Source organism: Struthio camelus, chromosome 28 (genome assembly GCF_040807025.1).
Source record: "Struthio camelus isolate bStrCam1 chromosome 28, bStrCam1.hap1, whole genome shotgun sequence".
Lineage (NCBI taxonomy): Eukaryota > Metazoa > Chordata > Aves > Struthioniformes > Struthionidae > Struthio > Struthio camelus.
Genome location: NC_090969.1, coordinates 2,816,828 through 2,836,110, shown reverse-complemented (window position 1 = coordinate 2,836,110; position 19,283 = coordinate 2,816,828). Strand labels below are relative to the sequence as shown.

The 19,283-nt window shown below is 73.1% G+C and overlaps 1 protein-coding gene across 1 annotated transcript in view; it reads right to left on the bottom strand.

Annotated features, from left to right (window-relative positions):
* Positions 1 to 12,838, bottom strand: part of ITGA5 (integrin subunit alpha 5) — a 33,554-nt gene extending 20,716 nt beyond the window's left edge. The window contains exons 1-7 of the mRNA XM_068921618.1: positions 12,621 to 12,838; positions 9,209 to 9,339; positions 5,876 to 5,991; positions 4,675 to 4,797; positions 3,167 to 3,229; positions 2,917 to 2,962; positions 1,467 to 1,592 (exon numbers count right to left, since the gene is read on the bottom strand). Of these exons, the coding sequence (XP_068777719.1) occupies positions 1,467 to 1,592; positions 2,917 to 2,962; positions 3,167 to 3,229; positions 4,675 to 4,797; positions 5,876 to 5,991; positions 9,209 to 9,339; positions 12,621 to 12,772 (757 nt within the window). The 5' untranslated portion in view covers positions 12,773 to 12,838. The remainder of the gene's footprint in view (positions 1 to 1,466; positions 1,593 to 2,916; positions 2,963 to 3,166; positions 3,230 to 4,674; positions 4,798 to 5,875; positions 5,992 to 9,208; positions 9,340 to 12,620) is intronic.
* Positions 12,839 to 19,283: the final 6,445 nt, after the last annotated feature.

The following is a 19,283-nucleotide window of genomic DNA, read 5'->3' as shown; positions in this document are numbered from 1 at the left end:
CACCCCCAGTGTCCAGCGTCACCCCGTGCACCCAGCATCGCCCCACGCACCCCCGGCATCACCCTGTGTCACCCTGCACACCCGGCATCACCCTGTGCACCCCAGCATCACCCCGCGCACCCCAGTGTTGCCGCGTGCACCCCCAGAGTCCAGCGTCGCCCCGTGCACCCAGCATCGCCCCGCGCACCCCGGCATCGCCCTGTGCCACCCTGTGCACCCGACATCACCCGGTGCACCCCGGCATCACCCTGCAACCACGCCGTGCACCCAGCATCCCCCCGTGCACCCCAGCATTGTCCTGTGTCGCCCCGTGCACCCCAGCATTGCCCTGTGTCACCCCACGCACCCAGCATCACCCCACGCACCCCAGCGTTGCCCCGTGCACCCCCAGAGTCCAGCATCGCCCCGCGCACCCCAGCATCGCCCCGTGCCACCCTCAGAGTCCAGCATCACCCCGTGCACCCAGCATCACCCCACGCACCCCAGCATCGCCCCATGCTCCCCCAGTGTCCAGCGTCACCCTATGCACCTGGCATCGCCCCGCGCACCCTAGCATCACCCTGCGCCACCCTGTGCACCCGGTGTCACCCCACGCACCCCAGCATCGCCCCATGCACCCCTAGTGTCCAGCGTCACCCTATGCACCTGGCATCGCCCCGTGCACCCTAGCATCACCCTGCGCCACCCTGTGCACCCGGCGTGGCCCCGCGCACCCCAGCATTGCCCTGCGCCACCCCCAGAGTCCAGCGCCACCCTGTGCACCCCAGCATCACCCTGCGCCACCCCGTGCACCCAGCATCACCCCACGCACCCCAGCATCGCCCCGTGCACCCCCAGTGTCCAGTGTCACCCTATGCACCTGGCATCGCCCCGTGCACCCCGGCATTGCCCTGTGCCACCCCATGCACCCGGCGTGGCCCTGTGCACCCAGCATCGCCCCACGCCACCCCGTGCACCCAGTGTCGCCCCGTGCACCCCAGCATCACCCTGCGCCACCCCGTGCACCCAGCATCACCCCACGCACCCCAGCATCGCCCCATGCTCCCCCAGTGTCCAGCGTCACCCTATGCACCTGGCATCGCCCCGCGCACCCTGGCATCACCCTGCGCCACCCCGTGCACCCGGCGTCACCTCGCGCACCCCAGCATCGCCCTGTGCACCCCCAGTGTCCAGCGTCGCCCCGTGCACCTGGCATCGCCCCACGCACCCCGGCATCGCCCTGCGCCACCCCGTGCACCCAGCATCGCCCCGTGCACCCAGCGTCGCCCTGCGCCACCCCGTGCACCCAGCATCGCCCCGTGCACCCAGCGTCGCCCCGCGCCACCCCGTGCACCCAGTGTCGCCCCGTGCACCCAGCGTTGCCCCGCGCACCCCAGCATCGCCCTGCGCCACCCCGTGCACCCAGCGTCGCCCCGTGCACCCAGCGTCGCCCCGCGCCCCCCCGCGCGCCCGCCGGCGCCCCGCACCCATGTAGCTGTCGTCGTAGCTGCCGGCGGCCTGCCGGGTCTGCAGCTGCCCGGCCACGTCCTGGATGAAGTACTCGGGGTAGCTGGAGGCCTCGATCTGCTCCTGCGTCGCCGAGATCACCTGGCCTGCGGGCCGAGGCGCTCAGCACCCGCCCGCGCCCCTGCCACCCCGGCACCCGGCTCCGCCGGCGCCGCCACCACCCCGGCACCGCCAGCACCCAGCGCTCTGCACCCCTGGGCACACGACACCCCGGCACCATGGGCACCGCCAGCACCCACCGCTCTGCACCCCTGGGCACCCGGCACCCCGGCACCATGGGCACCACCACCACCCACCGCTCTGCACCCCTGGGCACCCGGCACCGTGGGCACCCTGGGCACCCTGGAACCTGGCACCAGCAGCACCCAACACCCTGCACCCCTGGGCACACGGCACCGTGGGCACCCTGGGCACCCTGGAACCTGGCACCAGCAGCACCCAACACCCTGCACCCCTGGGCACCCAGCACCGTGGGCACCCTGGGCACCCTGGAACCTGGCACCAGCAGCACCCAACACCCTGCACTCCTGGGCACACGGCACCCCAGCACTGTGGGCACCCGGCACCGTGGGCACCGCCACCACTCTGGGCACCTGGCACCGCCAGCACCCTGCACCCCTGGGCACCCAGCACCCTGGGCACCACCACCACCCTGGGCACCTGGCACCGCCAGCACCCAGCACCCTGCGCCCCTGGGCATCCGGCACCCTGGGCACCACCACCACCCTGGGCACCTGGCACCGCCAGCACCCTGGGCACCTGGCACCCCGGGCACCCAGCGCCCCTGGGCACCCGGCACCACCACCACCCTGGGCACCTGGCACCCCGGGCACCCAGCACCCTGCGCCCCTGGGCACCCAGCACCCTGGGCACCACCACCACCCTGGGCACCTGGCACCGCCAGCACCCAGCACCCTGCGCCCCTGGGCATCCGGCACCCTGGGCAGCCGGCACCACCCTGGGCACCTGGCACCGCCAGCACCCAGCATCCTGCGCCCCTGGGCACCCGGCACCACCACCACCCTGGGCACCTGGCACCCCGGGCACCCAGCACCCTGCGCCCCTGGGCACCTGGCACCCCGGGCACCACCACCACCCTGGGCACCTGGCACCCCAGGCACCCAGCACCCTGGGCACCACCACCACCCTGGGCACCTGGCACCGCCAGCACCCAGCACCCTGCGCCCCTGGGCACCTGGCACCACCACCACCCTGGGCACCTGGCACCCCGGGCACCCAGCACCCTGGGCATCACCAGCACCCTGGGCACCTGGCACCCCGGGCACCCAGCACCCTGCACCCCTGGGCACCTGGCACCCCGGGCACCCAGCACCCTGGGCACCACCACCACCCTGGGCTGGGCAGGGCTGGGGCGCAGGGGGCAGGATCGGTGCCGGGGGGGGGTCTCACCTTGCCAGAAGTAGCTGCCGGGGCCGCCCAGGAGCACCCGGCCCGTCTGCGGAGAGAGCGGCCCGTCAGCGCCGGGGGCGCCCGCCGGCCCCCCCGCGGACCCCCGCCCGCCCCCACCCCCACGTGCCCCCACATAGCCCCGCGGACCCCCAGCCCCCCCGCCCCAGCGTGCCCCTCTGGGCCCCGTCGCCCCCCGCGTACAGCTGTGCACCCCGGGGTGCCCCCATAGACCCCCCCCCCCCCGCGTCACCTGGGTGAACTCGGCGCTGAAGCCCCCCTGGCAGTAGCCCTGCCCGGCCTCCGAGTTCAGGTCTGGGGAGACAGCGGTTTGGGGGGGTTGGGGGGGCCCATGGGTGCTGGGGGGGGGCAGCACCCGCAGGGGGAGCGGAGCAGGGGGGTCGATGGGGGGCACCCCGGGGTGCTAGGCTGGGGGGTGGGTGTGGGGGTGTCACTGCAGGGGGGGGTAGAGAAGGGGGGGGTCTATGGGGTGTCACCCTGGGGGGGTGGGGGGTAGCTGGGGGGGCTGGGGGGGGCTGGGGCATCGCAGAGGGGGGCCGGGGGGGTCTGGTGAGGGGGCTGGGGGGTTGCAGAGGGGCAGCTGGGGGGGGCCAGGGGGCAGTAGGGGGGCCGGGGGGGTTGCAGAGGGGCAGTTGGGGGGGTCGGTAGGGGGGTGGCCGGGGGGGTTGCAGAGGAGCAGCTGGGGGGGTGGCTGGGGGGGTCGGCAGGGGGGTCATTGGGGGAGGGCCATGGGGTTGTTGGGGGGGGTCATCGGGGGTGGTTGGGGGGGTGGCTGGGGGGGTCATTGGGGTGGTCATTGGGGGCAGTTAGGGGGTGGCCAGGGGGGTCGTCGGGGGGGTCATTCGGGGGTGGTCAGGGGGTGGCAAGGGGGTTGCTGGGGGGTCATCAGGGGCAGTTGGGGGGTGACAGGGGAGTCGTTGGGGGGGTCATTCGGGGGTGGCTGGGGGGGTCACTGGGGGTTGCTGAGGGGGTTGCAGAGGGGCAGCTGGGAGGGGGCAGGGGGTCAGTAGGGGGTGGCTGGGGGTCAGTAGGGGGGGCCGGGGGTCAGTGGGGGGGTGGCTGGGGGGGGCTGGGGGGGGTCGGGGGGGGCCGGGGGGACCGGGGGTCGGTGGGGGATGGCTGGGGGGGGCCGGGGGTCGGTGGGGGGTGGCTGGGGGGGCCGGGGGTCGGTGGGGAGGGTCGGGGGGGCCGGGGGTCGGTGGGGGGGGCCGGGGGGGCCGGGGGTCAGTAGGGGGTGGCTGGGGGGGGCCGGGGGTCGGTGGGGGGGGTCGGGGGGCTGGGGGTCAGTAGGGGGGGCCGGGGGGGGCCGGGGGTCAGTGGGGGGGGTCGGGGGGGCTGGGGGTCAGTAGGGGGGCCGGGGGTCAGTAGGGGGTGGCTGGGGGGGGCCGGGGTTGGGGGGGTGGCCGGGGGTCGGTGGGGGGGCCGGGGGGGGCTGGGGGTCAGGGGGGGTCGGGGGGGCCGGGGGTCAGTGGGGGGTGGCTGGGGGGGGCCGGGGGTTGGGGGGGTGGCTGGGGGTCGGGGGGGGTCGGGGGGGCTGGGGGTCAGTGGGGGGTGGCTGGGGGGGGCTGGGGGTCGGTGGGGGGGTCGGGGGGGCCGGGGGTCAGTAGGGGGTGGCTGGGGGGGGCTGAGGGTCTGTGGGGCTGGGGGTCGGTGGGGGGTGGCTGGGGGGGGCCGGGGTCGGTGGGGGGTGGCTGGGGGGGGTCGGGGGGGGCGGGGGGGGCCGGGGGGCCGGGGCTCAACGGAGCGGCAGGGCGCGTACTCCACGAACTTGGAGAAGTTGCCCACGGAGAGGAAGCAGGTGCCCACGGGGTCCCGGCCCGGCTCGTCCTTCACCGTGCGCCAGCTGTACAGGGGGGCGCAGGCCTGGGGGGCCGCGTCACCGCCCGCCCCCCCCCGGCACCCCACCGCCCCCAGCGCCCCCCCGGCACCCCCCCGGCACCCACCGCCCCCAGCGCCCCCCCGGCACCCAGCACCCCCCCCGGCACCCAGCACCCCCAGCGCCCCCCCGGCACCCCCTCCCAGCACCCACCACCCCCAGCGCCCCCTGCACCCCCCCAGCACCCAGCACCCCCCCCGGCACCCACCGCCCCCAGCACCCCCCCTGCACCCAGCACCCCCCCGGCACCCACCGCCCCCCAGCACCCCCCCCAGCACCCCCCCCAGCACCCACCGCCCCCCAGCACCCCCCCAGCACCCAGCACCCCCCCCGGCACCCACCGCCCCCAGCGCCCCCCCAGCACCCAGCAACCCCCGGCACCCAGCACCCCCCAGACCCCCCCCCAGCACCCACCGCCCCCAGCGCCCCCCCTGCACCCAGCACCCCCCAGACCCCCCCCCCGGCACCCACCGCCCCCAGCACCCCCCCTGCACCCCCCGGCACCCACCGCCCACAGCACCCCCCCAGCACCCAGCACCCCCCGGCACCCACCACCCCCAGTGCCCCCCCAGCACCCCCCCGGCACCCACCGCCCCCAGCACCCCCCCAGCACCCAGCACCCCCCAGCACCCACCGCCCCCCAGCACCCCCCCAGCACCCAGCACCCCCCCCGGCACCCACCGCCCACAGCACCCCCCAGCACCCCCCCTGCACCCCCCAGACCCCCTCCCAGCACCCACCGCCCCCAGCACCCCCCCAGCACCCCCTCCCAGCACCCACCGCCCCCAGCACCCCCCCTGCACCCAGCACCCCCCCCAGCACCCACCGCCCCCCCAGCACCCCCCCAGCACCCAGCACCCCCCAGACCCTCCCCCGGCACCCACCGCCCCCCCAGCACCCCCAAGAAGCCCCCCCCTACTGCCCCCAACCCCCCCCTACAGGCACCAACTGCCCCCCACCCCCCCAGCCCCGACCCCCATCTCCACCCCCAGACCCCGCTATGGGCACCACCGCCCCCCCAGCACCCCTAGGAGCCCCCCCAGCACCCATGGGTGCCCCCCGCACCAGGATGGAGTTGTTGTGGGCGCGCACGGTGGCCCCGAACCACTGCAGCGACTTGAACTCGACGGCGCCGCCGGCGCCCCCGGAGCCGTTGCCCCCGAAGTCGTGGGTGCGGGGGCCTGGCGGGTGCCCCCCCCGCTCAGCACCCGCCCCCGCTGCTGGGGAGGGGGGCGCGGGGCAGGCTGGGGGGCTGGGGGCACCCACTGGGGGGTTTGGGGGCTGGGGGGGGCCGAGCGGGGGGCTGTGGGCTCCCATTGGGGGCACTGGGGGAGCTGGGGGGGGTCTGTGGGCACCCATTGGGTGGTGGGAGGGGGTCTGGGGGCACCCATTGGGGGCACTGAGGGGGCTGGGGGGGCTGTAGGGGGTCTGGGGGCACCCACTGGGTGCACTGGGGGGGTCTGTGGGCACCCACTGGGGGGTGGGAGGGGGTCTGGGGGCACCCATTGGGGGGTTGGGGGGGCTGTGGGTACCCTTTGGGGGGCATTGGAGGGTCGGGGGGTTGTAGGCACCCATTGGGGGGGTGTTGGGGGGGTGGGAGGGGGGCTGTGGGCACCCTTTGGGGGCACTAGGGGGTCTGGGGGCTGTAGGGGGTCTGTGGGCTCCCATTGGGGGTACTGGGGGGGTCTAGGGGTTGGGGGGGCTGTGGGCACCCTTTGGGGGGTGGGAGGGAGTCTGGGGGCTGGGGGGGGGCTGTGGGCACCCATTGGGGTGGGAGGGGGTCTGGGGGGGGTCTGTGGGCACCCATCGGGGGGCACTGGGGGCTGTGGGGGGGGCTGGGGGCACCCATCGGGGTGGGAGGGGGTCTGGGGGGGGGCTGTGGGCACCCATCGGGGGGCACTGGGGGGTTGTGGGGGGCTGGGGGCACCCATCGGGGTGGGAGGGGGTCTGGGGGGGGGCTGTGGGCACCCATTGGGGGGCACTGGGGGGTTGTGGGGGGCTGGGGGCACCCATTGGGGTGGGAGGGGGTCTGGGGGGGGGCTGTGGGCACCCATCGGGGGGCACTGGGGGTTGTGGGGGGCTGGGGGCACCCATTGGGGTGGGAGGGGGTCTGGGGGGGGGCTGTGGGCACCCATTGGGGGGCACTGGGGGCTGGGGGCACCCATCGGGGTGGGAGGGGGTCTGGGGGGGGGCTGTGGGCACCCATCGGGGGGCACTGGGGGGTTGTGGGGGGCTGGGGGCACCCATCGGGGTGGGAGGGGGTCTGGGGGGGGCTGTGGGCACCCATCGGGGGGCACTGGGGGTTGTGGGGGGGGCTGGGGGCACCCATCGGGGGGCACTGGGGGGTTGTGGGGGGCTGGGGGCACCCATCGGGGTGGGAGGGGGTCTGGGGGGGGCTGTGGGCACCCATCGGGGGGCACTGGGGGCACCCATCGGGGTGCGAGGGGGTCTGGGGGGGGGCTGTGGGCACCCATCGGGGGGCACTGGGGGGTTGTGGGGGGCTGGGGGCACCCATTGGGGTGGGAGGGGGTCTGGGGGGGGGCTGTGGGCACCCATCGGGGGGCACTGGGGGGTTGTGGGGGGCTGGGGGCACCCATCGGGGTGCGAGGGGGTCTGGGGGGGGGCTGTGGGCACCCATCGGGGGGCACTGGGGGGTTGTGGGGGGCTGGGGGCACCCATCGGGGTGGGAGGGGGTCTGGGGGGGGTCTGTGGGCACCCATCGGGGGGCACTGGGGGGTTGTGGGGGGCTGGGGGCACCCATCGGGGTGGGAGGGGGTCTGGGGGGGGGCTGTGGGCACCCATCGGGGGGCACTGGGGGTTGTGGGGGGCTGGGGGCACCCATCAGGGTGGGAGGGGGTCTGGGGGGGGCCTGTGGGCACCCATCGGGGGGCACTGGGGGGTTGTGGGGGGCTGGGGGCACCCATCGGGGTGGGAGGGGGTCTGGGGGGGGGCTGTGGGCACCCATCGGGGGGCACTGGGGGGTTGTGGGGGGCTGGGGGCACCCATCGGGGTGGGAGGGGGTCGGAGGGGGCTGTGGGCACCCATCGGGGGGCACTGGGGGGTTGTGGGGGGCTGGGGGCACCCATCGGGGTGGGAGGGGGTCGGAGGGGGCTGTGGGCACCCATCGGGGGGCACTGGGGGGTTGTGGGGGGGGCTGGGGGCACCCATCGGGGGGCACTGGGGGCACCCATTGGGGTGGGAGGGGGTCTGGGGGGGGGCTGTGGGCACCCATCGGGGGGCACTGGGGGTTGTGGGGGGCTGGGGGCACCCATTGGGGTGGGAGGGGGTCTGGGGGGGGCTGTGGGCACCCATCGGGGGGCACTGGGGGTTGTGGGGGGCTGGGGGCACCCATCGGGGTGGGAGGGGGTCTGGGGGGGGCTGTGGGCACCCATCGGGGGGCACTGGGGGGTTGTGGGGGGCTGGGGGCACCCATTGGGGTGGGAGGGGGTCTGGGGGGGGGCTGTGGGCACCCATCGGGGGGCACTGGGGGTTGTGGGGGGCTGGGGGCACCCATCGGGGTGGGAGGGGGTCTGGGGGGGGCTGTGGGCACCCATCGGGGGGCACTGGGGGGTTGTGGGGGGCTGGGGGCACCCATCGGGGTGGGAGGGGTTCTGGGGGGGGGCTGTGGGCACCCATCGGGGGGCACTGGGGGGTTGTGGGGGGCTGGGGGCACCCATCGGGGTGGGAGGGGGTCTGGGGGGGGCTGTGGGCACCCATCGGGGGGCACTGGGGGTTGTGGGGGGCTGGGGGCACCCATCGGGGTGGGAGGGGGTCTGGGGGGGGCTGTGGGCACCCATCGGGGGGCACTGGGGGGTTGTGGGGGGCTGGGGGCACCCATCGGGGTGGGAGGGGGTCTGGGGGGGGCTGTGGGCACCCATCGGGGGGCACTGGGGGTTGTGGGGGGACTGGGGGCACCCATCGGGGTGGGAGGGGGTCTGGGGGGGGGCTGTGGGCACCCATCGGGGGGCACTGGGGGCACCCATCGGGGTGCGAGGGGGTCTGGGGGGGGGCTGGGGGCACCTATCGGGGGGCACTGGGGGGTTGTGGGGGGCTGGGGGCACCCATCGGGGTGCGAGGGGGTCTGGGGGGGGGCTGGGGGCACCCATCGGGGGGCACTGGGGGGTTGTGGGGGGGGCTGGGGGCACCCATCGGGGGGCACTGGGGGCACCCATCGGGGTGGGAGGGGGTCTGGGGGGGGGCTGGGGGCACCCATCGGGGGGCACTGGGGGCACCCATCGGGGTGGGAGGGGGTCTGGGGGGGGGGCTGTGGGCACCCATCGGGGGGCACTGGGGGGTTGTGGGGGGGACTGGGGGCACCCATCGGGGGCACGGGTGGGTCCGGGTGCCGGGGGGTGTCCCCCCCCCCGGTGGGTCCCCGCGGGTGCCGGCGCCCCTCACCGATGTGGTCGAACTCGATGGGGGCGCAGGCGGCCGCCTCGGGGTGCCAGGGGCAGTAGTAGACGGCGCCGCCCTGGGTGACGTTGGGCTGGCTCGTGTTGGCCTTGGGGGCACCCACCAGGATGCTGTAGCTGGGGGGGGGGGGGGGAGAGGACGTGAGTGGGGCCCCCCCCCCCCCCCCCCGGCGCCAGCGACGCGGCTCCCGTCATCCCCCCCCACCCCCGCCCGGCCCGGACGCCTGGGCCCCGCCGTCACCTCTGAGTCAGCCCGTCCGGATCCCGCTTCCGACTGTGGCATCCCCGGGGGGGGGGGGGGTACCCGCGTCGGGGGGGGGGGCACCCACGGCTGGGGAGGGGGGGAGCTGGGTCCTGCGGGGCGCTGGGGGGGCACCTAAGTCTGCGCCCGGACGCCTGGGTCCCTCCCGGGGTCTGGGGTGGGGTGGGGTGGGGGGAAGAACAGGACAGTGCTCGGACGCCTGGGTCCCTCCTGGGGTCTGGGGTAGGTGGGGGGGGAGGGGGGGGACAGCACAGCGCCCGGACGCCTGGGTCCCTCCCGGGGTCCGGGGTGGGTGGGGGGGGAGGGGGGGGGACAGTACAGCGCCCGGATGCCTGGGTCCCTCGCGGGGTCCGGGTCGGGGCAGGGCCGTGCCCGGACGCCTGGGCCCCTCCTGGGGTGGGTGGGGGGGGAGAGGAGGACAGCACAGCGCCCGGACGCCTGGGTCCCTCCCGGGGTCTGGGTCGGGGCAGGGCCGTGCCCGGATGCCTGGGTCCCTCCCGGGGTCTGGGTTGGGGGGGGGGAGCAGGGGAAGAACAGGACAGTGCCCGGACGCCTGGGCCCCTCCCAGGGTCTGGGTTGGGGGGGGGGGCAGGGGAAGAACAGGACAGTGCCCGGACGCCTGGGCCCCTCCCGGGGTCTGGGGTGGGGGGGGGGCAGGGGAAGAACAGGACAGTGCCCGGACGCCTGGGTCCCTCCCGGGGTCCGGGGTGGGTGGGGGGGGGAGGGGGGGACAGCACAGCACCCGGACGCCTGGGCCCCTCCCGGGGTCTGGGTTGGGTGGGGGGGAGGGGGGGGACAGTACAGCGCCCGGACGCCTGGGTCCCTCGCGGGGTCCGGGGTGGGTGGGGGGGACAGTACAGCGCCCGGACGCCTGGGTCCCTCCCGGGGTCCGGGTCGGGGCAGGGCCGTGCCCGGATGCCTGGGCCCCTCCCGGGGTCTGGGTTGGGGGGGGGGGGCAGGGGAAGAACAGGACAGTGCCCGGACGCCTGGGTCCCTCGCGGGGTCCGGGGTGGGTGGGGGGGGAGAGGGGGGGACAGTACAGCACCCGGACGCCTGGGCCCCTCCCGGGGTCTGGGTTGGGGGGGGGGGGGAGCAGGGGAAGAACAGGACAGTGCCCGGACGCCTGGGTCCCTCCCGGGGTCCGGGTCGGGGCAGGGCCGTGCCCGGACGCCTGGGCCCCTCCCGGGGTCTGGGTTGGGGGGCGGGGGGGGAGCAGGGGAAGAACAGGACAGTGCCCGGACGCCTGGGCCCCTCCCGGGGTCCGGGGTGGGGGGGGGAAGGGGGGGGGACAGTACAGTGCCCGGACGCCTGGGTCCCTCGCGGGGTCCGGGTCGGGGCAGGGCCGTGCCCGGACGCCTGGGCCCCTCCTGGGGTGGGTGGGGGGGGAGAGGAGGACAGCACAGCGCCCGGACGCCTGGGTCCCTCCCGGGGTCTGGGGTGGGTGGGGGGGGAGGGGGGGGACAGCACAGCACCCGGACGCCTGGGCCCCTCCCGGGGTCTGGGTTGGGGGGGGGGGGACAGCACAGCGCCCGGACGCCTGGGTCCCTCCCGGGGTCCGGGTTGGGGGGGGGGGGACAGCACAGCGCCCGGACGCCTGGGTCCCTCCCGGGGTCTGGGTTGGGGGGGGGGGGACAGCACAGCGCCCGGACGCCTGGGTCCCTCCCGGGGTCCGGGTCGGGGCAGGGCCGTGCCCGGACGCCTGGGTCCCTCCCGGGGTCTGGGTTGGGGGGGGGGAGCAGGGGAAGAACAGGACAGTGCCCGGACGCCTGGGTCCCTCGCGGGGTCCGGGGTGGGGTGGGGGAGGGGGGGGGACAGTACAGCGCCCGGACGCCTGGGCCCCTCCCGGGGTCTGGGTTGGGTGGGGGGGAGAGGGGGGGACAGTACAGCACCCGGACGCCTGGGCCCCTCCCGGGGTCTGGGTTGGGGGGGGGGGGGAGCAGGGGAAGAACAGGACAGTGCCCGGACGCCTGGGTCCCTCCCGGGGTCCGGGTCGGGGCAGGGCCGTGCCCGGACGCCTGGGCCCCTCCCGGGGTCTGGGTTGGGGGGCGGGGGGGGAGCAGGGGAAGAACAGGACAGTGCCCGGACGCCTGGGCCCCTCCCGGGGTCCGGGGTGGGGGGGGGAAGGGGGGGGGACAGTACAGTGCCCGGACGCCTGGGTCCCTCGCGGGGTCCGGGTCGGGGCAGGGCCGTGCCCGGACGCCTGGGCCCCTCCTGGGGTGGGTGGGGGGGAGAGGAGGACAGCACAGCGCCCGGACGCCTGGGTCCCTCCCGGGGTCTGGGGTGGGTGGGGGGGGAGGGGGGGGACAGCACAGCACCCGGACGCCTGGGCCCCTCCCGGGGTCTGGGTTGGGGGGGGGGGGACAGCACAGCGCCCGGACGCCTGGGTCCCTCCCGGGGTCCGGGTTGGGGGGGGGGGGACAGCACAGCGCCCGGACGCCTGGGTCCCTCCCGGGGTCTGGGTTGGGGGGGGGGGGACAGCACAGCGCCCGGACGCCTGGGTCCCTCCCGGGGTCCGGGTCGGGGCAGGGCCGTGCCCGGACGCCTGGGTCCCTCCCGGGGTCTGGGTTGGGGGGGGGGAGCAGGGGAAGAACAGGACAGTGCCCGGACGCCTGGGTCCCTCGCGGGGTCCGGGGTGGGGTGGGGGAGGGGGGGGGACAGTACAGCGCCCGGACGCCTGGGTCCCTCGCGGGGTCCGGGGTGGGTGGGGGGGGAGGGGGGGGACAGTACAGCACCCGGACGCCTGGGCCCCTCCCGGGGTCTGGGTTGGGGGGCGGGGGGGGGAGCAGGGGAAGAACAGGACAGTGCCCGGACGCCTGGGTCCCTCGCGGGGTCCGGGTCGGGGCAGGGCCGTGCCCGGACGCCTGGGCCCCTGCACGGTGGGGGTTGGGGGGGGGGGGCGGGAAGGGAATTCCCGGCCGAGCCGGGATGCCCGGAGGCGCCGCGCCGCCCGCAGGAAGTTGCCGGCTCGGAGGGGCCCGGCCCCGGCTACCGGAAACGCCCCGCACCCGGGCAGCGTCCGCCGGCGCCCCCGGCCCGACGGCACCCGACGGGACCCGACCCGGCCCGAGCGGAGCCGACCCGACCCGCCCCGTCCCGTCCGCGCCGGAGCGGAGCGGAGCGCGGAGCCGCCGCCGACCTGCGGGGCCGCGGCAGGTAGAAGTCCACGGCGAAGCCGAAGAGGGAGCCCGGGGCCCCGCGGAAGGCGGCGGGCCGCGACGCCGCCAGGTTGAAGGCGGCGGCGGGCGGCGGCAGCAGCAGCAGCAGCAGGAGCGGCAGCAGCGGGGCCATGGCGGGGCCGAGCGGGACGGGAGGAGCCGGGACGGGACGGGCTCGGCGCTGCCGCCCGCTCCGGCTGCCCTCGGAAAGTGCCCGGGGGGCCCGGCCGCCCGCCCCGCCCGCCCGCCGTGACTCACCGGGGCGGAGCCAGCGCCTCCCGCCCGGCCCCGGCCCCGGCCCCGCTCCGGCCCCCAGGGCCGCGCCAGTTCCTGCACCCGCAACTGCTCCCACTGCAGCTCCCGCGCTGCTTTCTGCCCCCGCACCAGCTCCCGCACCCGCTGCCGCACCGGTTCCCACTCCCACACCAGCGCCCGCACCGGTTCCCACTCCCACACCAGCTCCCGCACTGGTTTCTGCACCCACACCAGCTCCCACACCAGCTCCCACACCGGTTCCCACTCCCACACCCGCTGCCGCACCGGTTCCCACTCCCACGCCAGCTCCCGCACTGGTTCCCACTCCCACACCAGCTCCTGCACCGGTTCCTGCACTGGTTCCCACTCCCGCACCCGCTCCTGCACCGGTTCCCACTCCCACACCAGCTCCCACACCGGTTCCCACTCCCACACCCGCTGCCGCACCGGTTCCCACTCCCACGCCAGCTCCCGCACTGGTTCCCACTCCCACACCAGCTCCTGCACCGGTTCCTGCACTGGTTCCCACTCCCGCACCCGCTGCCGCACCGGTTCCCACTCCCACACCAGCTCCCGCACTGGTTCCCACACCAGTTTCCACTCCCGCACCAGCTCCTGCACTGATTTCTGCACCTACACCAGCTCCCGCACCCGCTGCCACACCGGTTCCCACTCCCACACCAGCTCCTGCACCGGTTCCCGCACCGGTTCCCACTCCCACACCAGCTCCTGCACCGGTTCCCACACTGGTTCCCACTCCCACACCCGCTGCCGCACCGGTTCCCACTCCCACACCAGCTCCCGCACTGGTTCCCGCACTGGTTCCCACTCCCACACCAGCTCCCGCACTGATTCCCGCACCGGTTTCCACTCCCGCACCAGCTCCTGCACTGATTTCTGCGCCTACACCAGCTCCCACACCAGCTCCCGCACCGGTTTCCACTCCCACACCAGCTCCTGCACTGGTTCCCGCACTGGTTCCCACTCCCACACCAGCTCCCGCACTGATTCCCGCACCGATTCCCGCACCGGTTTCCACTCCCGCACCAGCTCCTGCACTGATTTCTGCGCCTACACCAGCTCCCACACCAGCTCCCGCACCGGTTTCCACTCCCACACCAGCTCCTGCACTGGTTCCCGCACTGGTTCCCACTCCCACACCCGCTCCTGCACCGGTTCCCACTCCCACACCAGCTCCCACACCAGCTCCCGCACCGGTTTCCACTCCCGCACCAGCTCCTGCACTGATTTCTGCGCCTACACCAGCTCCCACACCAGCTCCCGCACCGGTTTCCACTCCCACACCAGCTCCTGCACTGGTTCCCGCACTGGTTCCCACTCCCACACCCGCTCCTGCACCGGTTCCCACTCCTGCACCAGCTCCTGCACTGGTTCCCGCACTGGTTCCCACTCCCACACCAGCTCCCGCACTGGTTCCTGCACTGGTTTCCACTCCCACACCAGCTCCTGCACTGGTTCCTGCACTGGTTTCCACTCCCGCACCACCTCCTGCACTGGTTTCTGCACCCACATCAGCTCCCACACCCGCTCCTGCACCGGTTCCCACTCCCACACCAGCTCCTGCACTGGTTTCTGCACCCACACCAGCTCCTGCACTGGTTCCTGCACTGGTTTCCACTCCCACACCAGCTCCTGCACTGGTTCCCACACTGGTTTCCACTCCCACACCAGCTCCCACACTGGTTCCTGCACTGGTTTCTGCACCCACACCAGCTCCTGCACTGATTCCCGCACTGGTTTCCACTCCCACACCAGCTCCCGCACTGATTTCTGTGCCCACACCAGCTCCCACACCAGTTCCCACACTGGTTCCCACTCCCACACCAGCTCCCGCACCAGCTCCAACACTGATTTCTTCACCCACACCAGCTCCCACACCCGCTCCTGCACCAGCTCCCACACTGGTTCCCACTCCCACACCCGCTCCTGCACTGGTTCCTGCACCCACACCAGTTCCCACACCCGCTCCCACACTGGTTCCCACTCCCACACCCGCTCCTGCACTGGTTCCTGCACCCACACCAGTTCCCACACCCGCTCCCACACTGGTTCCCACTCCCGCACCAGCTCCCGCACCAGTTGCTGCTCCCCAGGACGAGGGACACAGGACACGGCGGGGCAGGACATGGGACTGGGCCGTGGGACACAGGACCTGGGACACGCTGGGGCCCAGCGTCGGGACACAGGACACGGGACGCGGGACGTGGGACACGAGGCACAGTGGGGCCCGACACCGGGAACTGGGACACGGCAGGGATGGGACGGGGGGGACATGGGGCAGTGGGGGACATGGGACACTGAGGAACATGGGAAACCAGGAGACATGGGACACCGGGGGACATAGGACACCAGGGACACTGGACACTGGGGGTGATGGGACACTAGGGACATGGGACACTGAGGGAGACAGGACACCAGGGACATGGGACACTGAAGGAGACAGGACAGTGGGGACATAAGACACTGAGGGACACGGGACACTGGGGGTGATGGGACACCAGGAGACATGGGACACTGAAGGAGACAGGACAGTGGGCACATAGGACACTGAGGGACACGGGACACTGGGGGAGACAGGACACCAGGAGACATGGGACATGAGGGGACATGGGACACCAGGGACACGGGACACTGGGGACATGGGACACTAGGAGACATGGGACACTGAGCGTGATAGGACACCAGATGACGTGGGACACCGGGGGAGACAGGACAGCGGGGACATGGGACACCAGGGACATGGGACATGAGGGGACATGGGACACCGGGAGACACGGGACACTGGGGGAGACAGCAGGACATGGGACACAGGGGGACACGGGACACGAGGAGACACGACACCCCGGGGGACACGGGACATCAGGGGGCCCAGGACACTGGGGGGCCTGGGACACACGGGGACGGGGGGGACAGAGCACTCCGGGGGGAGCCGGGGTGACGGGGACAGGGAGGACACGGGGACACCGGGGAACGGGGAGGGAAACTGAGGCAGGGCGGCGTGCCGGGGTGCGACCGCCCTCTCCCACCGGCTGGGCGTGCAAGCGGTGCACCTTCACCCTCTGCCTTCGTACGAGCGTGCAAACGGGGCCCCTTCACCCCTTCCCTGCATATGAGTGTGCAAGCGGTGCACCTTCACCCTCTGCCTTTGTACGAGCGTGCAAACGGGGCCCCTTCACCCCTTCCCTGCATATGAGTGTGCAAACGGTGCAGCTTCACTCTCTGCCTTCGTACGAGCGTGCAAACGGAGCCCCTTCACCCCTTCCCTGCATATGAGTGTGCAAACGGTGCAGCTTCACTCTCTGCCTTCGTACGAGCGTGCAAACGGGGCCCCTTCACCCCTTCCCTGCATATGAGTGTGCAACGGTGCAGCTTCGCGTTCTCCCTTCATATGAGTGTGCAAACAGTGCAGCTTCACTCTCTGCCTCCTTATGAGTGTGCAAATGGTGCATGTTTATGCTCTCCCTCCATGCGAGCGTGCAAACGGTGCACTTTCACTCTCTGCCTCCTTATGAGCGTGCAGATGGTGCCCGTTCGCTGTCCCCCTCGGTGCGAGCGTGCAAGCGGTGCTGGGGGGCGGGGGGGGCCCGTGCGAGGCCGGGGCAGGCGTGCGAGGGGCCGAGCCGGAGGATGTCCGGCGCGCGCGGGGGGCCGGGGCCTCGCACGCCTGCCGGAGGTCTGGCCGCATTCCTGCGCCGCTGATGCAATGGCGCCCGGCGCAGCTGGGCTAGGGGCTGCGGGGGACCCAGGCGTCCGGCCCCCCCTCCCCCAGGCCTCACCTGGGCCCGGACGCCTGGGCCCCCGGCGCCCCGTGCGAGGAGCGCTCCCACGGGGGAGCGGGGCGGGGGGGGAAGCTATGGGGCGGGAGGGGGGGACGTGGGAAAGTGAGCGTGTCGGCTTGCACGCGTGTGTCGCCTTGCACACGCGCGTCGCCTTGCAAGCGCCTATCAGTAGGCGCGCACGTGTCAGCTGGCACGCGCGTGTCGGCTTGCACACGCGTGTCGGTTGGCACGCGCGGGTCAGCACGCACGCGCGTGTCCGCGTGCACGCGCGTGTGCGTGGCGCGCCCGGGCGAGCCGCCCGCAGGAAGCGGGGGCGCCGCCGCCGCCGCGGGGCCGGGGGAAGCGGCGGACAATGCGCTGGCGCCGCGGCGCTTCCTGCCCCTCGGCTCCCCACCCCCCAGGCCCCGCCCCCACAAGGCCCCGCCCCCACAAGGCCCCGCCCCCACAAGGCCCCGCCCCCACAAGGCCCCGCCCCCACAAGGCCCCGCCCACGTTGCACAAGCGCTCCCAGGCTCCGCCCCCTCGGCCCCCCCACGAGTGTCAGCGGCCCCGTGGGGCCGGGGCGGCGGGCGCTGCCGGCGCCTGACTCACCGCCCCCTCCAGCCCCTATATAGCTCTACACAGCCCTGCACAGCCCCATAGGGGACTACGCAGCCATATATAGCCCTATGCAGCCCTACCCCGCCCTATACAGCCCTACACAGTCTTATATGCTCACACACAGCTTTATACAGTGCTACACAGCCCCATGTAGCCCTATGCAGCTCTATACTGCTCTATATAGCCCTATACACCTCTATATAGCTCTATGCAGCTCTATTCTGCTCTGTATAGCCCTATACACCTCTATATAGCTCTATGCAGCTCTATTCTGCTCTGTATAGCCCTATACACCTCTATATAGCTCTATGCAGCTCTATTCTGCTCTGTATAGCCCTATACACCTCTATATAGCTCTATGCAGCTCTATACTGCTCTATATAGCCCTATACACCTCTATATAGCTCTATGCAGCCCTTTGCAGCTCTACTCTGCTCTATACAGCCTTACGCAGCTCTATACACCCCTCTGTAGCTGTATACAGCCTTGTGCAGCCCTATATTGCTCTGTACAGCCCTATATGGCTCTATGGAGTTCTGTGCTGCTCTACGCAGCCCTGCGCAGCCTTATGAAGTTCTCTACAGCCCTATATAGCCCTATAAAGCCTTATGCAGCCTTGTACTGCCCTATACATCGCTACCTAACAGCATGCAGCCTTATACTGCTTTATACAGCTCTACAGATCCCTGTACAGCTCTATACAATGCTATAGCGCCCTACAAAGGTCTGTATAGCCTTATTTGCCTCTATACCGTGCCATAGAGTCCTATCCACCCCTATCTAGCTGTATGCACTCTTATACTGCTCTATACAGCCCTACACTGCCCTATACAGCTGTATATAGCCCTACGCAAGGCTATACTCCTCTATATAGCCTTATCTAGCCCTATACAGCCCTATACTGCCCTATATAGCTCTATCTAGCTCTATGCAGCCCTATACAGCCCTATCTAGCCATATACACTCTTATACTGCCCTATACAGCCCTATACTGCCCTATATAGCCCTATGCAAGCCTATACTGCCCTATATAGCTCTATCTAGCCCTATCCAGCCCTATCTAGCCGTACGCTCCCTTACACAGCCCTATACAGCCCTATACTGCCCTATATAGCTCTATACAGCCCTATACTGCCCTATATAGCTCTATGCAGCCCTACACTGCCCTATATAGCCCGAGCCGGCGCCGGGGGCCACGTCAGGCGGCGGAGCCGGGGGGGGGGTGCGGGGCCGGGGGGGCCGGGCTGGCCGGGCGCCCGGGGCTGGCCGGGTGCCGCCGGGTGCTGCCGGGCCCCGCGCGCCGCCCCCTTCCCGAAAAGGCGCCGGCGGCGCCGGCCGGCGGGGAGCCCCCGGGGCAGGGACACCCGCGCCGCGCACAGCCGGCGCACACACGCCTCGCACGCGCACACCATGCACACACGCCTCGCACGCGCACACCATGCACACACGCCTCGCAGGCGCACCCCTTGCAGGCACGTGCCTTGCACACGCACAGCTTGCACACGCACAGCTTGCACACACGTGTCGCACACGCACACCTTGCAGGCACAGGCCTTGCACACGCACAGCTTGCGCACACGCACACCTTGCGGGCACGTGTCTTGCACAGGCACAGCTTGCACACGCACAGCTTGCACAGGCACAGCTTGCACACACATGTCGCACACGCACACCTTGCAGGCACATGCCTTGCACACGCACAGCTTGCACACACGCACCCCTTGCAGGCACGTGCCTTGCACACGCACACCTTGCACACGCACAGCTTGCACACGCACAGCTTGCACACACATGTCGCACACGCACACCTTGCAGGCACATGCCTTGCACACGCACAGCTTGCACACACGCACACCTTGCAGGCACGTGCCTTGCCCAGGCACACCTTGCACATGCACACCTTGCACAAGCACAGCTTGCACACACGCATTGCACGCGCACACCTTGCAGGCACAGGCCTTGCACACGCACAGCTTGCACACACGCACA